Consider the following 20,460-nt stretch of genomic DNA (forward strand, 5'->3'; position numbering starts at 1 on the left):
CCCTAGAAAGGCCAAAACCTAGGAAGAAACATAGAGATGAACCAGGCTATGAGGGGTGGCCAGTCCTCTTCTGGCTGTGCCGGGTGGAGATTATAACAGAACATGGCCAAGATGTTCAAATGTTCATAGATGACCAGCAGGGTCAAATAATAATAATCACAGCTATATTCATCTGCCTTTCATTAGGGATTTGATTAAAGCTCCATGGCTAGTCACAGGGAGAACAGACAGACCTGCCTGCCTGCTGCATATCTGGCACATTTCAGATGCAACATGCAAAATACGCTCGGGAAAACAAACACAGGGATGCAACATCCGATCAGGATTCAGAGGAAAACATCGGGGGCTTCTGAAATGCAATATGTAATATGGAAATGTAATTACTAACCTCGTGCATATTGGGGGCATTATCTGAATTGCAATATGAATGAATAACATGATTCCAACCCAAATAGTCAGTATATTTTAAAGTAAAGTTGAAACCTGACCCAAAATAACCCCAATATCTCTTTGGGATATTAGCCTATTGCTTCAGACAGCAGAGTAGTGTTCCTGCCCACAGATGGGGTGAAGTGACATGACCAGAGTGGACAAACTGTGTCACTGGCTAGTGAGTAACTGTCCGAGACAGAAGAGAAGATTCAAACTCTTTTTTTGTCTAGGACAAAATTCAAGAACACAGTACAGGTCATATCCCCCTTCATGTCATTCACTCCCGCAGATTACAAACAAATTTGTCGGTGGGACGTGGATGGCCTTTCTTAATGTCTGTGCAGAAGAGAATATTATAATTCTGAACCTCTCATTGGCTGCTGGGCTCTCTCTGTGGCAGGATTGTGGGTATTGCACATTTGTGATTTTCTGGTGTGTTCTCTATGGGGCCTGCTGAAGGGGATTGTGCATCTATGAGTGGCTGGTGTGAGTACCTTTCATCTCGTTCCTCTCCAGGTCCCTGAGCGTATGGACGAAGGCCATCTGAGAGTTGTCGAGAGCCCAGCTCTTATGCAACACCTCCGCCACCACTATGTACCTATGGCCCTGAGAGAACGAGAGACAACAGTCATCAACAACATAAACAACAACACACACAAACAAGTACACCTCTGCCTGCCCTGCACTATACACACGACCTTCAAATTCAGGGAATACAGTCAACAATTATAGCTATAGCAGTTATAGCATTTCGGTCTGAGACAAGAGAGAAACATCATAACAACAACACAACCACCACAGATAAACATCAGCAGCACCTAAGCCACAGTTAGTGATACAGTATGTACTGAGTCACAGAGATAGAGACACAGTAAATATCACATTTAGTTCGTTTTTCCTTCGTGATGATTTAGATACATGTATAACATAGTTCTAACAGTATGCTGTTTAGAGTGGTGTAAAAGCAGTTTGCCAGTGAGCATCAATATGTTAGTGTAGGGGCCACCAGCATCGTGATCATTGACTGGGCCTCCAAGCCACTATAATCCTGATCAATACCTCTTCATTCTGATCTGTCGTACCTGAACATCACTCCATCTGATCAGAGGTTGGGCTCTCGAGTGGCGCACCGGTCTGAGGCACTGCATCTCAGTGCTAGAGGCGTCATTACAGACCCCGGTTCGATTCCAGGCTGTATCACAACCGGTCGTGATTGGGAGTCCCATAGGGCGGCGCACAATTGGCCCAGCGTCGTCCGGGTTTGGGTGGGGTAGGCCGTCATTGTAAATAAGAATTTGTTCTTAACTGACTCGCCTAGTTAAATAAAGGTTAAATAATAATTTTTTAAAAAGAGGTTCGTTAGTAGCTCATTAATATTGATGCTACAGGGTTGTTTTTGCTGTTGTTTGATGTAACAGAGTTGAGAGAATGCTCAATAATCTGCCTCTGAAGAGAGGTTTCACCCAAAGACAGCGATGTCCATTGAAGGGTACACAGTGACTCAGATAAACAGTAACTGAGTGTGTGTGAACCAAACTTTCCAATACTGTCTGTGCGAGGTCTGGCGGCAAACTCAGTCGCGACTCATAAATCACGTCAAAATCAGAGCCTGCCTGATAGGTAGAGAGATAAGAGAGCAAACGATAACAACAAAACAACTCCCCAATACTTCTGTATCTCCACATCCAACCCTTTCCTTCCTACTTCCCCTCCTCCAGAGTGTGTGTGTGTGTGTGTGTGTGTTACATCAGAATCTTTCATATGGGCGATGGTTGAAAGGTGAGCTGTCAGCGGTGATACCATAGTCTCCATGGGCGGCTGGGTCTGGGTGTGAGGCTGGTTCTGGGTCTGGTCGGTCAGGTGGGGAGTCTCTATGGCCATGCCTTCCTGGCCCCCTCCTCCCTGGGTAGAGCCTATCACTCTGGCCTCTTCCTGGCTCTGCTTTCCATCCGCCTGGGGGGGTCCGCAGGAGGCGGCTGTGACATGCAAAACACAATATTGATTTTCATAGAAATTCCCCAAAAAACTAAATAAGAGTAGAAAGAAAAATGTCAGTAAACTGCTTTAGACCTTTCAGACAGATGAACGTGAGAGGAAACATAGGATTGAGAGAGCAGTCTTGGAGTGTCAGGGTTTTTGCCTGTCTATGTGACAGAGTATTTTAGTGGCAATAATAAATCGGGTCAAACCAGTCAAAATGCTTATGCAGTATCTTGACTTGTGTTTGCCTTAGTCTCAAAACTTGACACATCTACCTTTTGAGGGGAGTCGACCTGGTTCTTTCACAGTATTATACACTCACAGAAAACTGTAATTGATATGGTAATTTGGGGTATTATTAAGAGTAAAAATTGTACTCTGAAATGGTTTACTGCAGTATACTGTAAATTATGGTGCATTGTGGGAAAATGTCATGGGCAGGGAAAGAATTGCTCTATTTCAAATGGTACTGTAATTCCACCCTACTGAAAACAGTACAGTACCGTATCTTTGGAGCGCCAAAAACCTTTTGACCATTTGTAGGTGCATGGTATTGTTGTTTCTGGCTCATTAACATATGTGGAGGCGTGCCTTATAAGAGGCTATATTAGATATACACATGAGTGAGGTTGCTTAAGAATTTTTATTACAATTTAACATGTAAAGGGGACAGATTGGAGTGGCTGCCAGTCTTAAACATTAAATGGTTGAGCATTTTGCCCCGTAGTCACCGCCAGTTTGGATGCCTTTGTTAAGGCCTCTAGAAGTGCAAGTCATATAAAACACCAAATGTTCATGCAGTAATGTGTAAACACTATACCTAGCATCCAAGCTGCTTGCACCAATCCCTTTTAATTACAGTAAAATACAAAACACCTCCATTCATTCATTCATTCATTCATTCCGATTATTTTACAGTATTGTACGGTTTGTCATAACACAGTACTTGCTTTGATACCGTATTTATTATACAGTAGACGTACAGAATTGTACTTTCCACTGAGCATGCCTGTTAATGTCAAATTCACAGCAACCCCTTTACAGTGTAAAATGTTAATATGCAGGTTAGATTGAATATACAGTCCTTTTCAATCATTTGTCCCCTGACCAACTCACTAATAACAAATGACACAACTCTGAGAGACTCTTATCCCCTTGCCCAACCCTACAGGGAACATTCACCCTCAATTGTTGTTTACTCTCCCATCAGTAAAGTTTAAGTAGCAGAAAACAGCATTGTTGATTAATGTTGTGCCTTCCGGACTGGATCTGATTGTGATTGACAGGTTGGCTGCAGGCCTGGCTGATAGACAATTAATTGATTCAAATCAAATTATATTTGTCACATACACATGTCTAGCAGATATTATTGCGGGTGTAGCGAAATGCTTGTGTTTCTAGCTCCAACAGTGCAGTAATATCTAACAATTCATAACAATACACACAACCTAAAAGTTAAAGAATGGAATTAAGGAATATATAAACATTAGGATGAGCAATGTCAGAGTGGCATAGACTAATTACAGTAGAATAGAATACAGTATATACATGAGATGATTAAAGCAAAAATATGTAAACATTATTAAAGTGACTAGCGTTCAATTATTAAAAGTGGCCAGTGATTTCAAGTCTACGTATATGGGACAGCAGCCTCTAAGATGCAGGGTAATGTAACCACTTGGAAGCCACTTAGTGATGGCTATTTAACAGTCTGATGGCCTTGAGATAGAAGCTGTTTTTCAGTCTCTCGGTCTCAACTTTGATGCACCTATACTGACCTTGCCTTCAAGATGATAGCGGGGTGAACAGACAGTGGCTCAGGTGGTTGTTGTCCTTGATGATCTTTTTGGCGTTCATATGACATCGGGTGCTGTAGGTGTCCTGGAGGGAATGTAGTTTTCCCCGATGATGCGTTGGGCAGACTGCACCACCCTCTGGACAGCCCTGTGGTTGCGGCCGGTGCAGCTGCCATACCAGGTGGTGATACAGCACGACAGGATGCTCTCAATTGTGCATCTGTAAAAGTTTGTGAGGGTTTTAGGTGCCAAGCCAAATTTCTTCAGCTTCCTGAGGTTGAAGAGGCACTGTTGCGCCTTCTTCACCACACTGTTTGTGTGGGTGGACCATTTCAGAACGTCAGTGATGTGTACGCCGAAGAACTTGAAGCTTTCCACCTGCTCCACTGCGGTCCCGTTGATGTGGATAGGGGAGTGCTCCCTCTGCTGTTTCCTGAAGTCCACGATCAGCTCCTTTGTTTCGTCGACAATGAGTGAGAGGTTATTTTCCTGGCACCACACTCCAAGGGCCCTCACCTCCTCTCTGTAGGCTGTCTCATCATTGTTGTTAATCAGTTCTACTATTGTTTTGTCGTCTGCAAACTTGATGATTGAGTTGGAAGTGTGCATGCCCACGCAGTCACGGGTGAACAGGGAATACAGGAGGGGGCTGAGCACACACCCTTGTGGGGCTCCAGTGTTGAGGATCAGCGAAGTGGAGATGTTGTTTTCTACCTTCACAACCTGGGGGCAGCCTGTCAGGAAGTCCAGGACCCAGTTGCACAGGGCGGTGTTCAGACCCAGGGCACCGAACTTAATGATGAGCTTGAAGGGTACTATGGTGTTGAATGCTGAGTTTCTGTATGTTAACACAATCACACCATGAGTGGTTAATCATGAAACATACACCCCCGCCTTTCTTCTTCCCAGAGGGGTTATTCCTGTCTGCGCGATATACTGAGAACCCTGCTGGCTGTATGGACAAAGACAGTATATCCGAGAGAGCCAGGGCATTTTTAAAGGCTGACAAACAGACAGACATCACCATGGCGTGATGCCGCTGCGGTGTTCACAGTGTGGCCGAGAGAGAGAATAGCTGGCACTGCAGAATCTGAGCAGGAAATGCACAGTCACCATTACACTGACAACAAATGGGTAGTATCATACACTCACATAAACAGAATACTTTACCCTCCCCTACGTATGTATTTGGACAGTGATGCTAAAATGTTAAATGTGGCTCTATACTCCAGCGATTTTGGATTCAAGATCAATTGTTTCATTTGCAGTGACAGTGCAGAATGTCACCTTTTATTTGAGGTTATTTCCATTAAAATCTGATTTACCATTTAGAAATGAAAGCGCTTTATAGATCTAGTCCCTCCATTTGAAGATATCATAAGATTTCCAAAGTATTTGGACAAATTTCACTTACAGTGTACCAAAGAAGTCAAAAGTGAAAGTAGTTGGTCCTATATTCCCACCACGCAATTTTTTAAATGTAATCTTTATTTAACTAGGCAACTCAGTTAGGAACAAATTCTTATTTACAATGACAGCCTACCGGGGAACTGTGGGTTAACTGCCTTGTTCGGGGCAGAACGACAGATTTTTACCAGCCTTTCGGTTACTGGCCCAACGCTCTAACCACTAGGCTACCTGCCACCCCCAATGACTACATCAAGCTTGTGACTCTACCAACTCGTTAGATGCATTTGTTTTGGTTGTGTTTTGGGTTGATGACTGGAGGAAATGTCTTTCTAAGTGAGTAGATGAGATGTTTCTGAAAGTTACAGAGGCTACAACAAAGCGTGCTAACCTCTTACCATTACCAATAATAGGGGGGATAAGCATTTTGATCTTTGTCCCTCTGTAACTTTCTCACCCATCATTATTCACGATTCATTCATGATTATCCATAATCATGGTAGTATCATGTAGAAATGTTCAAACATTTTCTATTCTTACTTACAATAAAAGTGACTCCAAAACGACACAATACATTATTCACAATTCACTTCTTATTGGACAAAACATTATCCGAAACACAACCAACACAAGCTGTAAATGCCTCCAACAAGTTTGTAGAATCACAAGCTTGATGAGGTCATTGTGTGCAAGGAATATGGGACCAAATACCAAAAACATTTGACTACTTTAACCCTCATTCTACCAACATATTTTACATACATGGATCACCAACTGGGGTCATTTTGACCCCAAGAAGAAACTATTGGAAAAGCAACAATCATAGCACAATATCACCTTCCTTCTTATCAAAACATCATAAGACCATTAAATGTTTTCTGAAATAAAAATTACCAAAACAGCCTGCTATTTTAGCAAAAGTACAGTTCATTTGCATATTATGTAAAACTTCAATATAAATGTGTCCCTTCAATAACGCACAGATTTTAGTACAATCCACGTAAGTACTAAAAAGCTGAAGTAAATATCAATTCCGTATTGAGTGAGTCACTGGTACTTCCTGCTTTAGTTTTTGCTTGTAAGCAGGAATCAGGAGGATAGAATTATGGTCAGATTTGCCAAATGGAGGGCGAGGGAGAGCTTTGTACGCGTCTCTGTGTGTGGAGTAAAGGTGGTCTCGATTTTTTTTCCCTCTGGTTGCACATGTGACATGCTGGTAGAAATGAGGTCCAACGGATTTAAGTTCGCCTGCATTAAAGTCCCCGGCCACTAGGAGCTCCGTTTCTGGATGAGAATGTTCTTGTTTGCTTGGCCTTATAAGCTAAAAAGCTAAAAACCAAGTTGCAAACAACGCGAAAAAAACTAACAAAATAGCACAGCTGGTTAGGAACCCGTAAAACCGCCAATATCATTCGCCTATGATGTTGTATAGGTGGAGTTATGGTCCAATTTGCATATATGAACTTTTATTTCTAACCACGTGGAACTGCATAAACATCCTTTTTATTTAACTTTCAAACCATTTTTAAATGTTTTATCTAATGTCACACAGTGGCCCCATTATTTATAGAAAAAAAACATACGTACAGTAAATGACTGTGACAGACACAGTAATTTAAATACAGTACTTTGTGAACAGAATGAATACCTTGACATGTTCGACAACATACTGAGCTAATATCTACCCTGTCAATCATGATTGCAAGTGACACAGGAAATATATGAAAATACAATGACTCCTCTAAGAAGCACTTTTTGTCTTCCATCTGACCTTAAAACAATGTTACTCACGGTTGCTAGGCTGGAAGTGGTATACCGGGATGACCACGTGGCCTTTCCCAGTGTTACTAGCCACCACTTCCTCATGGTCCAGGACGGAGAGGCGGATGTGGACATCCGGTTTGGACGTCTGGAACTGGACTGTACCGGCGTGGTCCGCAGTCACCTTCACAGAATACCTGTCGTAATATACAGAGTTTATTATTGGTAGGGTCGGAAGGTTATCCTGACAATGTGATCTGACCAGGAAAAACTATGCCCTCAATCAATATGTGATTAGCACAAAACATAGACAACAGGCAATTATGAATTCCTGATGAATCATATAACTGATTACAATTAAATTAGGCACCTTCCAACCTAAGTACGTATGTTTTACCCTGTCATTATTCCGTTATGCTACCTGCAGATGACGTTCCTGTCATTGGGAATGTAGTAATCCCTGAATTCCTTCACAGAGAAGTTGTTGAGTGGAGCCTCTCGTGCCAGGTCAGGAAGATCACATGAGCCAATCAGACGCATCCTCCACTTGGCCCCCACGAGGGGTGTGTCAGGGGTGTGGGCCTCCGCCACAAAGGTGTATCCACGCTACAGGGAGGTGGGTATGAGGCATGAGGTTTAGTTTCTCACACACACACAAAAATACATGGCACACCCACACACATATACTGCATATACAGTACTATCATAGTGCCACATTCCTACACTGTAAAACACAAAAAACGGATTTGTTTTTTATATACACATACATATGCGTTTCTATGTACAGTATAACATACGGTTTGCGTTTGTATTTGTGAGAGGTTGAATGTACAGTAGTTTGTTTAACCTGGTTGTGTTTGTAGACGTGGGGCTCTACTCTCTGGAAGACTCTGGGTAGCTCTTCTCCTGTGCTGTTGTCTATGACGTGGAGCAGACAGGAGGAGACTGGGGAGTAGACCTTAGCCACGAGCAGCATTTCTTTAGGCACCAAGAACACCTCTCTGGAACACACGCACACAGTACTCACAATGAAGTTTTACTACCACATAAAAAACATTAACAATGGAGGATCATGGGGTGTTAGCAAAACATTTTACATTCATATATAACATGATTCAGTGCTTTGTCCGTGTGTTGTGTGAGTATGTGTGTGTGTTTTCTACCTGAAGACCAGTAGCCAGGAGTTGGCCAGTTCCGGCAGAGGGACAGAGTAGTCAGTGAATGTGATTCTGGTCCACTCATCCTCCTGGCAGGGGTACAGTTCAGCTGTCCTCTCATCGTTACTGAAGATGTACCTGGACAATAAAGATACAACAACCTTGACTATCAGGAAAATGAGGTGCTGCATAAATGGGGCGAGGTCCACTCCAATACTGCATAAACAGAGGACGAGATCACTGCCCTTCCAAGCAAAAAGGCAGTAACTGCTCTTAGCGTGAAACTGGCTTTTATTTAACTTTATGCAGTTTCTTTTAACATGACCCCTATTTTCTCCAAAACACAATACGAGGCAGGATACTTGTCCACCTGATTAAGCATGTATTTAATGTAGCAAAAATACATTAACTCATTTTCAACCAAATGAGCAGTTACTGCCTTTTTGCTTGATAGGGCAGATCAGGGGCCCGATGTATGAAGTGTCTCAGAGTAGGAGTGCTGATCTAGGATCAGGTCCCCCCATGTCCATGTTATCTTATTCAGTGTGATCTAAAAAGTGAAACTGATCCTAAAATCAGCAGTCCTACTCTGAGACACTTGATACACGCGGCCCTAAAACTCCTGGGGGGGGGGGATAACTTTTATGTCGAGAGGGCTGAGAGTTACTATATGACAGTGTAACCTCACTTTGTCAACTTCACTCAAAGAGTTTAGAGTTGACAAAGACGGGGGTTTGTCTGTGTTTGGTGAGACGAGCACCCGAGAGGTTATAAGTGAGTAAGAGTTACAAGGTGCGGAGATGGACACACATCATGTTAGAAGTGGAGGATTATTCTTGATTTGTACCAGGGTGACCCAATGCCTTCAGACTGTACATTCCCTGTCCGGAGCCTGTCACTGGGCTCAACAGACTGGGGGGGGGGGGGGGGGGGGGGGGGGAAATCACAGAGAGAGGGTCACACAAACAGAGAATGATGGGTTAACCTGTTTGGGCTGCAGGGGCAGTATTGAGTAGCCAGATAAAAGGTGCCCATTTCAAACGGCCTCGTACTCAATTCTTGCTCGTACAATATGCATATTATTATTACTATTGGATAGAAAACACTCTCTAGTTTCTAAAACCGTTTGAATTATATCTGTGAGTAAAACAGAACTCATTTGGCACAAACTTCCTGACCAGGAAGTGGAAAGTCTGAAAACTATGCTCTGTTCTAGGTCCTGCCTATAAATGGGCATGATACGTATTAGTATACATGCACATCATACACCTTCCCCTAGATGTCAAGAGGCTGTGAGAGAAGAAATGGAGTGTTTATCTTGGTCTGAGTTGGAATAAATCCTCTTGGAATGACGTGTCACCCATTTCCTGTTTTCAGGAAGGCGCAAGGAGGAACCGGGGATTGCCTTTTGAAAAGCTGTCGTTATAGGCGACTACTATCTCCGGCTTTGATTTTATTTGAGACATGTGACAATATCATCGTAAAGTATGTTTTTTCAATATAGTTTTATTAGATTTTTGAAATTTATTCGGGACGTTAGGCGTGTTGCGTTGTGTGCCTTTGTTCAGGAAGGAGAGCTTCGCGCCACTTGGCTAGTGCGCTTGCTAATTCAAGAGGGGAAAAGGACGTTCTAAATCCAAACAACGATTGTTCTTGACAAAGGACACCTTGTACAACATTCTGATGGAAGATCAGCAAAAGTAGGACCCATTTTATGATGCTATTTCATATATCTGTCGAACTGTGTACTATTAGTTTTGCGCCCAGGTTTTGGGCACTCGGTCGCCATAACGTAAGCCTTATGTCGTAATGAAGTTATTTTTAGAATTCTAACACGGCGATTGCATTAAGAACTAGTGTATCTATCATTTCCTATACAACATGTATTTTTTAGTTATGTTTATGAATAGCTATTTGGTCAGAATATGTGTGTCAGAAAAAGTGTCAGAAAAATATCCGGACGTTGTGGGAAAAAGTAGCTACGTTAGCACAATGTATAACCACTGATTTCAGCTCTAAATATGCACATTTTCGAACAAAACATAAGTGTATGTATAACCTGATGTTATAGGACTGTCATCTGATGAAGCATATCAAGGTTAGTCAAAAATTATATATCTTTTACTGGTTTGTTACGATCGCTAACTTTTGCTGCTGGGAAATGGCTTGTGTTTCTGGCTATTGTGGTAAGCTAATATAACGCTATATTGTGTTTTCGCTGTAAAACACTTAAGAAATCGGAAATATTGGCTGGAATCACAAGATGCCTGTCTTTCATTTGCTGTACACTATGTATTTTTCAGAAATGTTTTATGATGAGTATTTAGGTATTTGGCGTTGGTGTCTGTAATTATTCTGTCTGCTTTCGGTGCAATTTCTGATTGTAGCTGCAATGTAAACTATGATTTATACCTGAAATATGCACATTTTTCGAACAAAACATAGATTTATTGAATAACATGTTATAAGACTGTCATCTGATGAAGTTGTTTGTTGGTTAGTTTGGTTGGTTCTTGGTTAGTTAGGTTGGCTTTGTGCATGCTACCTGTGCTGTGAAAAATGTCTGTCCTTTTTTGTATTTGGTGGTGAGCTAACATAAATATACGTGCTGTTTTCGCTGTAAAACATTTTAAAAATCGGACATGTTGGCTGGATTCACAAGATGTGTACCTTTCATTTGCTGTATTGGACTTGTTAATGTGTGAAAGTTAAATATTTCTAAAAAATATATTTTGAATTTCGCGCCCTGCACTTGAAGTGGCTGTTGTCATATTGATCCCGACTTAGGGCTTGCAGCCAGAAGAAGTTAAACAGAATATGAGGCAGATACATTTGCCCAGAATTCTCTCAGATATGATACTGAACTAACAGGCATAATCAATGTGTGAAACAGGTCATGTGCAAAATCGGTCTCTTATGAGCTCTCCAGAAGAATACAGTTACATGTATTAGTTACAATGATGTTTTATCATTGTAATATTTCTTCATCACACCACACAACCGTGGTCATTTTATTTAAGCGCAGTATACTACGGGGAGCTTCTCTTTGGGTTTACAAGGCTAAGGAGAGTGAAAACACTTCACTGCTCTGACTCTGTACTGGGGGCTTCCATTGATCAGTGAGATCTGACTTACACACAAACAGAGGCATGTCGTACACGCGGCACACACACACACCCCTCACCCTCAGGCGGCGGATCATTCAGGAGACTCGAAGAGCCGAATGGAGCAGAGAGAGGATTAACAGCAGATGGTACCACCAGGAGACGATGGAACACAATGTGGAAAACTACTCACCTCCCCTCTACCGTGAGGCTGAGCCATGGCTATAGGACTCACTGAGGAGGACAGGGACAGACTCTGGGCACGCATGGAAAGAGGCTAAATGAATTGCCTCAATGGACCTAGCTGGCACAGTGTCATAACACCGTGCTTCTACACCTGCATTGCTTGCTGTTAGGGTTTTAGGCTGGGTTTCTGTACAGCACTTCGAGATATTAGCTGATGTACGAAGGGCTATATAAAATAAACTTGATTGATAACAGTGTGCCAAGCCATATTGTTGTACGTACCCAACAATGCACTGTAATGGAAAACGGTAAATTATACAACCATTTTGGGTGTTATCAACAGTAAAATACTCTGAAACGTTTACTGCAGCATTCTGTAAATTATGGTGCACTATGGGAAAATGTTATGGGTGGGGAAAGAATTTCTGCATTTTGAATGGTACTTTAATTACACGCAACAGAATACAGTACCGTGACCACTAGTGGGTGCACTGTATTGCTGTTTCTGGCTAATTAACATATTTTGAGGCGTGCCTTGTAAGAGGCTGTATTTGTGGCACTCATGAGTGAGAATGCTGCACCAATGTATCTATCTGGATATAGTGCCCCATGTCCTTTTGGCAGACAGATCGTTCAAGATTGACGTCGATGACTTCGGAAAATGCTTTCAAAACCGGCCACTAGGGGCAGCATTACCATCAAGTAAGCATGGGTAAGGGATCATAAAGGTTGTGTGTTCGATACTTTTTGGGGTGGGAGTTTTAACCTTATCCCAAACCTTCATGCTTACCTTAACCATTTGGAATGAGTGCCTAAACATAATGTTTTAAACCTATCCCAAACCTTAATCCACACCTTAATGGGATACTTCGAGATTTTGACAATGAGGCCCTTTATCTACATCCCCAGAGTCAGATGAACTCGTGGATACCATTTTTAATGTCTGCGTGTAGTTTGAAGGAAGTTGCTATCTAGCGCTAGAGCAATTGCTAACCAGCGTTAGTGCAATGACTGCAAGTCTATGAGTAACGCTAAATGACTACAAGTCTATGAGTAACGCTAATGACTGCAAATCTATGGGTACTTGCAATCATTGCACTAACACTAGAAATTTGAAATTGGAGAAATGGAATGATATAGAGCAGTAGGAGCAACAAAAACACTTAGAAAAGTGATGTTTGGAGCAAATTGAAATTTGCCGCTTCGAGGAAGTGGATGAACATCTATTTCTGCAGTGAGACTGTGAGTCTGGTTTGCCCTGTAGTTGCTGCCAGTTTGGATGCCTTTGTCAAGGCCTCTAGAAGTGCAAGTGATATAAAACAGAAACTATTCACTAATATCTATCAGCCAACCTGTTCGAAACAATCCCTTGTAATTACAGTAAATATTTTGAAATACAAACCTCTCCCCTCAATTAATTGAATGCATTCACCCATTAATTCATTCCAATTACGGCAGCATACTTTATTACAGTATAATACAGTAAATTTTACGGTATTGTACTGTAGGTCATTACGCAGTACCTGCTTCGATACCATATTTATATTACAGAAGGTGTACTGAAATATGAAAAACATATTGCCACCGAGCTGCCTGTAAGCTACTGTGAAATTCACAGTATCCCCTTTACAGGAAGAAAACACCAGCATGCAGTGTGTTGGCTAAATTAGATGTGTCATGTGTGCGTGTGCTGTGTGAGACTGGGTTTTAGTGTTGTGTGCTCAGCTGTGAATGTGTGCGATGTTGAGCTAGCTGATTAATCATTTACCTCAATAAAGACACTGCGTGTTTCTCTGCATCCGATTCCACACTAGCCCACATCTCCTGAAGTGTCTTTGAGGCACTGAGATTCTCCTTTGTGCCTAGATAATACATATAAAACACACACACCACGCTCAGTTAAATAGCAGCGGACATACATAAAAGATGAAAGACATTCACCTTGAAGCCAAAGACATGAACACATTGTTACAATATGATGAGGGAGAGTGCCAGATGCAAAAAAAAGACATTCAAACATCAAATTTACTGTGACACTCACCTCCAACCCTGTTACACTAGCCATGTACTGGATCAATTCATAAAATATGTCATTCTTCATACTGTATCTCCTGGCTATGCTACTGAGGTGTGTGTGCCTCCGTGAGAAAGTCTCAATGACAGGCATTTGTCATCTTCTCCAAATCAACAGAGCCATTATGGGCTTGGCTCTGGTTTGCGAAATGAAAAAGTAATCTTGTAGAGCGATGGCCGTTTGTGACAGACAGGGCATCTGAGGTAGTTAATGATAAAAAAAACTGACAGAGTGGCCTGTAATGAACCTGAGACATCAGTTGTTGATGTCATTATTTTTCATGTGTTCCTAAAGTGCTTTGAGGCATGCAGTGGGTTTAAAATGTAAGGCTTGGAAATACAGAGACTGGAATAGCCATCATGATAAATATGGTATCTAGATATTGGGGGGGGGGGGGCTCTATACCAAAACAAATTAGTTTCGTGAACAACCAGTGTGGTGTACCAGTGATGGAATCTGTGTGTGTCGTCCTAATGACAAGTCTGTGAGTGTAGTGTAACAAGGAGGGGAGTTTGGCGAGTACTGGAATCTCATGTCTCTGCTCCAGGCCTTAGTATTGTGTTCTGACAGGCTGGACAGGACAGAGTAACCCTCAAGCCCTGGCAATAAATAGAGTCTGTTCATGTCCCTCACCTAAAAAACAAACTATCCCAATCCCTCTCTATCGCTCTCCATCCTCTATCCCCCCTCCTCGCTGCTCTCCCTCAACTCGTAAACATGTCACAACAGAGCTGTTTGGATGTTCGAGGGGGTGCAGGTGGGTGGGTCGATGTGTGTGTGCATGAATGGGTGTGTGTGTTGTCCTGTCCCCCCCCCCCACCTCACCTGTCAGGGTGTATTAGTGAGAGTGGCAGACTCATCGATAAGTCTCTATTTCAGCCCAGAGTCCCAAAGATAGGGCACAGGGCTAACTCTTAGCAGAGAGAGAGAGAGAAGAGAGAGAGAAGAGAGAGAAGAGAGAGAAGAGAGAGAAGAGAGAGAAAGAAGAGAGAGAAAGAAGAGAGAGAAAGAAGAGAGAAAGAAGAGAGAGAAAGAAGAGAGAAAGAAGAGAGAGAGAGAGAAGAGAGAAAGAGAAAGAAGAGAGAAAGAGAGAGAGAGAGAAAGAAGAGAGAAAGAGAGAGAGAGAGAGAGAGAGAGAGAGAGGAGAGAGAGAGGAGAGAATAATAAGATGACGCCGATGGAGAAGGTCCAACCTGACTTTTCTATTTTGTGACTTTTTTCGTGTTTATCCTTCATTTGTTTGTACAGAAAGCTCACACCATTATCACAGCCAAGTACATTTGAATTATAAATCGACAGCTACTAACTTTAACCTCAATTTCAGCTCCTACTTCAACTCCGACTCAGCTTTTCCCTTGTTTACACCGGACCCTACTCCATTGTTCGGATTACCGGAGTGCTCCATTTTACTGGCCAATGTCCAGTCACTTGAGAACAAGATGGATGAGCTCTGTTTGAGAGATTCCTACCAACGGGACGTGAAAAACTGTAATATTCTATGCTTTTCTGAAACTTGGCTGACGGGCGATGGACGGGCGATACTCAAGGGTTTCTCCATGCATTGTCACGACCGGAAAGGGGACTCAGGTAAAACCAAAAGGGGGAGGTGTGCCTCATTGTAAACAACAACTGGTGCGCTGCTTCAAGTGTGAAGGAAGTCTCAAGCTTTTGCTCCTGAACTAGAATATCTCATGGGAAATTGCAGATGTTTTTATCTGTAATAATTACTGCTGTCTACATCCTACCACAAAACGAGAATGGCAACAAGCAGGCACTCAACTAGCTGTACAGGGCCATAAACAAACGAGAAACCGCTCACCCAGAGGAAGTGTTTCTAGTGGCTGTTTCTAGGACTTTAACTCCTGAAATTCTGTTTATCCCACTTTTACCAAGAGGCTCTGAACCACTTTTAATTAAGGCCTTCCCTATCCCTCCCTTCTGCAAATCAGATCATGACTCCACCCTCCTGCTTCCTGTTTACAAGCAAAAACTCAAACAGGACGTACCAGAGACGTGTTCAATACGGAAGTGGTCTGATGAAGCGGACGCTAAGCTACAAGACTGCTTCGCTAGCACAGACCAGAGTATGTTCAGGGATTCATCAGATAACATTGAGGAGTTTACCACATCAGTCATGGGTTTCATCACTGAGTGCATTGATGAAGTCATCCCCACAGTGACCATACTGTACATATGTACCCTAACAAACAAAAAAGCTATGGATTACCGCGTTCAATGAACGGGGCACGGACATGGATGATTACAAGAAAGCTTACAAGAAAGCCTGCTTACGACCCTGACGAACCATCAAACATGGAAAATGTCAATATAGGACTAATATTGAATCTTACTACACCGGTTCCGATGCGGTAGGGTTTGCAGACTATTACAAACTAAAGGAAAACCCAGCCGTGAGTTGTCCAGTGACGTAAATCTCCCAGACCGAGGCAAACACTGAGCCAGACATGAGAGCCCCTGCTGTCCCGGACAACTGTGTGATCTTGCGCTCCATGGCCGATGTGAGTAAGACTTTTAAACAGGTTAAAACGTCTCTGGGATATGTGGGACGCTAGCTCGCCAACAGCCAGTGAAATTGCAGGGCGCCAAATTCAAACAACAGAAAACTCATAATTAAAATTCCTCAAGTATTATACACCATTTAAAAAATAAACTTCTTGTTAATCCAGCCACAGTGTCTGATTTCAAAAAGGCTTTACGGCGAAAGCACACCATGCAATTATGTTAGGTCAGCGCCTAGCCACAGAAAACCATACAGCCATTTTCCAACCAAGGAGAGGTGTCACAAAAGTCAGAAATAGCATTAAAATTAAATCACTTACCTTTGATGATCTTCATCTGATGGCACTCCCAGGTCTCCATGTTAGACAATAAATGTTTGTTTTGTTCGATAAAGTTCATCTTTATGTCCAAATGCCTCCTTTTTGTTTGCGAGTTTAGTCCAGTAATGAAAAGTCAAAAAAGTTCCACTAAAGTTCGTAGAAACATGTCAAACGATGTATATAATCAATCTTTAGGATGTTTTTTATCATAAATCTTCAATAATATTCCAACCGGACAATTCCGCTGTCATTAGAAAGGAAAGGGAACGAGCGTCACGCTCACGGCCACGCACGAGACTAAACTAAAGGCTTTCAGCCTGACCACTTGTTGAAACAGCTCTTATTCTCTCCCCTTTCACAATAGAAACCTGAAACAACTTCTGAAGATTGTTGACATCTACTGGAAGCCTTAGGAAGTGCAATCTGACCCCATAGCCACAGGATATTGGATAGGCAAAAACTACAAACCTCAGATTTCCCACTTTCTGGTTGGATTTTTCTCAAGTTTTTGCCTGCCATATGAGTTCTGTTATACTCACAGATATTATTTGAACAGTTTTGGAAACTTTAGAGTGTTTTCTATTATATGCATATACTAGCTTCTGGGCCTGAGTAACAGGCAGTTTACTCTGGGCACCTTATTCATCCAACCTACTTACTACTGCCCCCCGTTCCCAAAGAAGTTAACACTCGCAAGGCCGCTGGGCCAGACGGAGTACCAGGACGCATTCTCAGAGTATGCTCAGGCCAGCTGTCAAGTATCTTCACATAATTTCCAACATCTCCTTGTCCCAGTCTGTAATCCCAACATGTTTCAAGCAGACCACCAATGTGTTTGTTCCTAAGAACTCGAAGGTAACCAGCCTAAATGACTATCGTCCCGTAGCACTCACATCTGTAACCAAGAAATGCTGTCACATCAACACCATCATCCCAGACACCACTCCAATTTTGCTACTGTTATTTTTCACTGTCTTTTTACTGTTGTTTTTATTTCTTTACTTACCTATTGTTCACCTAATACCTTTTTTGGACTGTTGGTTAGAGCCTGTAAGTAAGCATTTCCCTGTAAGGTTCTACACCTGTTGTATTTGGCACACGTGACAAATAAACTTTGATTTGATTTGAATTCTCATACCGCCCCAACAGATCCACAGATGACGCAATTTCTATAGCACTCCACACTGCTCTCTCCCACCTGGAGAAATACCTATGTGAGAATGCTGTGCATTGACTACAGCTCAGCCTCAAAGCTCATCACCAAGCTCGGGACCCTGGGACTGAACACCTCCTTCTGCAACTGAATCCTGGACTTTCTGACGGCCGCCTCCAGGTGATAAGGGTAGGTAACAACACATCTGCCACGCTGACCCTCAACACTGCGGCCCCTCAGGGGTGTGTGTTTAGTCCCCTCCTGTACTCCACGTTCACCCAAGACTGTATGGCTATGCATCACTTCAACACATTCATCTAGTTTGCTGACTACACAGTGGTGGTAGGCCTGATCACCGACGACGATGAGACAGCCTACAGGGATGAGGTCAGAGACCTGGCAGTGCAGTGCCAGGACAACAACCTCTGCCTCAAAGTCAGCAATACAAAGGAGCTGATCGTGGACTACAGGAAACAGAGGGGCGAGGATACCCCATCCACATCGACAAGGCTGTAGTGGAGCGGGTTGATAGCGTCAAGTTCCTTGACTTAATATGTTTCTCTCACACCAGCACAGTTATGAAGAAGGAGGCTGACAAGATTTGGAATGGCCCTGAAAAAGTTATACAGCTGCACCATTGAGAGCATCTTGACTGGCTGCATCACTGTGTGGTATGGCAACTGCACCGCCCTTGATCACAAGGCGCTACAGAGGGCGGTGGAGATGGCACAGTACATCACTGGGGCCGAGCTGCCTGCCATCCAGGTCCTCTATACCAGGCGGTGTTAGAGGAAGGGCCTGTAAATTGTCAAAGACCCTAGCCACCGAAGCTATAGACTGTTCACTCTGCTACGGCACGGCAAGCGGTACCGGAGGGCCAACCTGGGGCAAAAAGGCACCTGAACAACTTCATACCCCCAAGCCATATGATTACTGAACATTTAATCAAATGACTACCCAGACTATTAACTTTACCCTTTTTTGCACGGACTCTCTTACACTGACTCCATGCACTCACACACACACACTCACACATACTTACACTGACACTCCAACACACACACACACTACATATACGCTCACACACACAAAACACACGTACATATTGACGCCACACACACACACTTTCACAGACTCAACAGAAGCTGCTGCTAGTCTGTTTATTATCTATACTGATTGCTATGTCACTTTTACGCCTACCTACATGTACATATTACCTCAGCTACCTCGTACCCCCAGCACATTGACTCGGCACCGTTACTCCCAGTATATAGACTCGTTATTGGTATTTAGTGTTACTATTTTTATTTGCTAATTTTCTTAATTTCTAACTCGACATTGTTGAGAAAGCGCTCGTAAGTAAGCATTTCACGGTAAAGTCTACACCTGTTATATTCGGTGCATGTGACAAAAAACGTTTTTTTCTTTTTGACAAATACGGAGAAACAGAGAAAAAGAAACTAAGAAAGAAAGGGAAGAAGGGAGAGAGAGGGAGAAAGGCAATGAGCCCTGTGGCAGTGATGGAGTGGGCAGGGCTGCCAGGAGAGGAGGGAGGGGGGGGATCGGCCAGAAGCAGAGGGAGTGAGCTGGAACAGCCAGAGTGACCTTTACACCTCAGATACGGCGAAACAGAAAGAGAAAGAGAAAGAGAGAGAGAGAGAGAGAGAGAGAGAGCTCTTACCAACAATCACATGCCTTTAATTCACCTTTCACTCATTAGTCAAGCAACAGTCAAACTGTTACAAACCAGTTAAAAGGTCTGGATAACATCCCTCTCTTTCTAACTGAGAATCCATTCTTCCTCTCTTCAACTCAATGAGCAGATCTATCTATAGCAAAGAATGTATCTAATTGTGCTCTGATTGTACCTTGTAAAATTGTCCCTGAGGCCATTGGAAAATGTAATTGAATAACATTGAGAAGTTTGATTGTGAGTGTGAGGCCGTAATAATCCATTATTACCTGGTTTGGTAACATTGAAGGTGAGGACAGTATTAACCCATTATTACCTGGTGCAGTAGCGTTGAAGATGAGGACAGCATTAACCCATTATTACCTGGTTTAGTAGCGTTGAGGGTGAGGACAGCATTAACCCATTATTACCTGGTTTAGTAGAATTGAGGATCTCGCGGACTAGATGTCCCTTGAAGCCGGCCTGGAGGATCCTGGCTGCCTGGATTTCCTGCTCGGTGGGCTTCCTGCTGCCCCAGCCCTCTGGTGCCTCACAATCTGTACAACACACAATGATACACACAATAGTTACACATACACTTACATTCTTGCTTGAGAAAAAAAAAACTCCACACACACACCTGAACCTGTGGGGGACAGTCCCCTTGTCTCGCTGGTGGAGAGCGAGGGGTCGTTGGTAAGGGCCTGGACAGCAAACAGCTCCTCTGCTGACAGCTTCCTGTCCAGAGCAACGCAGATCATGTGACACACCGCTTCATTAAACACCTGCACAGAGAGGAGTGGGGGAGTTCAGTGCGTGCACTAAGAGAGAGAGAGAGAGTGTGCATGTGTGTGTGTGCAGGGCCGGCTTACTGACCAGGCACTCAGGGCACATTCCC

At 43.0% G+C, this 20,460-nt stretch overlaps 1 protein-coding gene across 1 annotated transcript in view; it reads right to left on the reverse strand.

Annotated features, from left to right (window-relative positions):
- Nucleotides 1–903: 903 nt before the first annotated feature.
- The window catches only part of adgb (androglobin), a 94,659-nt gene continuing 75,102 nt past the window's right edge, over nucleotides 904–20,460 (reverse strand). Inside the window, exons 21-29 of the mRNA XM_038968025.1 lie at nucleotides 20,203–20,347; nucleotides 19,994–20,119; nucleotides 13,592–13,685; nucleotides 8,540–8,671; nucleotides 8,224–8,377; nucleotides 7,798–7,982; nucleotides 7,407–7,573; nucleotides 2,233–2,408; nucleotides 904–1,038 (exon numbers count right to left, since the gene is read on the reverse strand). Of these exons, the coding sequence (XP_038823953.1) occupies nucleotides 904–1,038; nucleotides 2,233–2,408; nucleotides 7,407–7,573; nucleotides 7,798–7,982; nucleotides 8,224–8,377; nucleotides 8,540–8,671; nucleotides 13,592–13,685; nucleotides 19,994–20,119; nucleotides 20,203–20,347 (1,314 nt within the window). The remainder of the gene's footprint in view (nucleotides 1,039–2,232; nucleotides 2,409–7,406; nucleotides 7,574–7,797; nucleotides 7,983–8,223; nucleotides 8,378–8,539; nucleotides 8,672–13,591; nucleotides 13,686–19,993; nucleotides 20,120–20,202; nucleotides 20,348–20,460) is intronic.

The sequence above is a fragment of the Salvelinus namaycush genome, chromosome 29 (assembly GCF_016432855.1).
Source record: "Salvelinus namaycush isolate Seneca chromosome 29, SaNama_1.0, whole genome shotgun sequence".
In the NCBI taxonomy this organism is placed as follows: domain Eukaryota; kingdom Metazoa; phylum Chordata; class Actinopteri; order Salmoniformes; family Salmonidae; genus Salvelinus; species Salvelinus namaycush.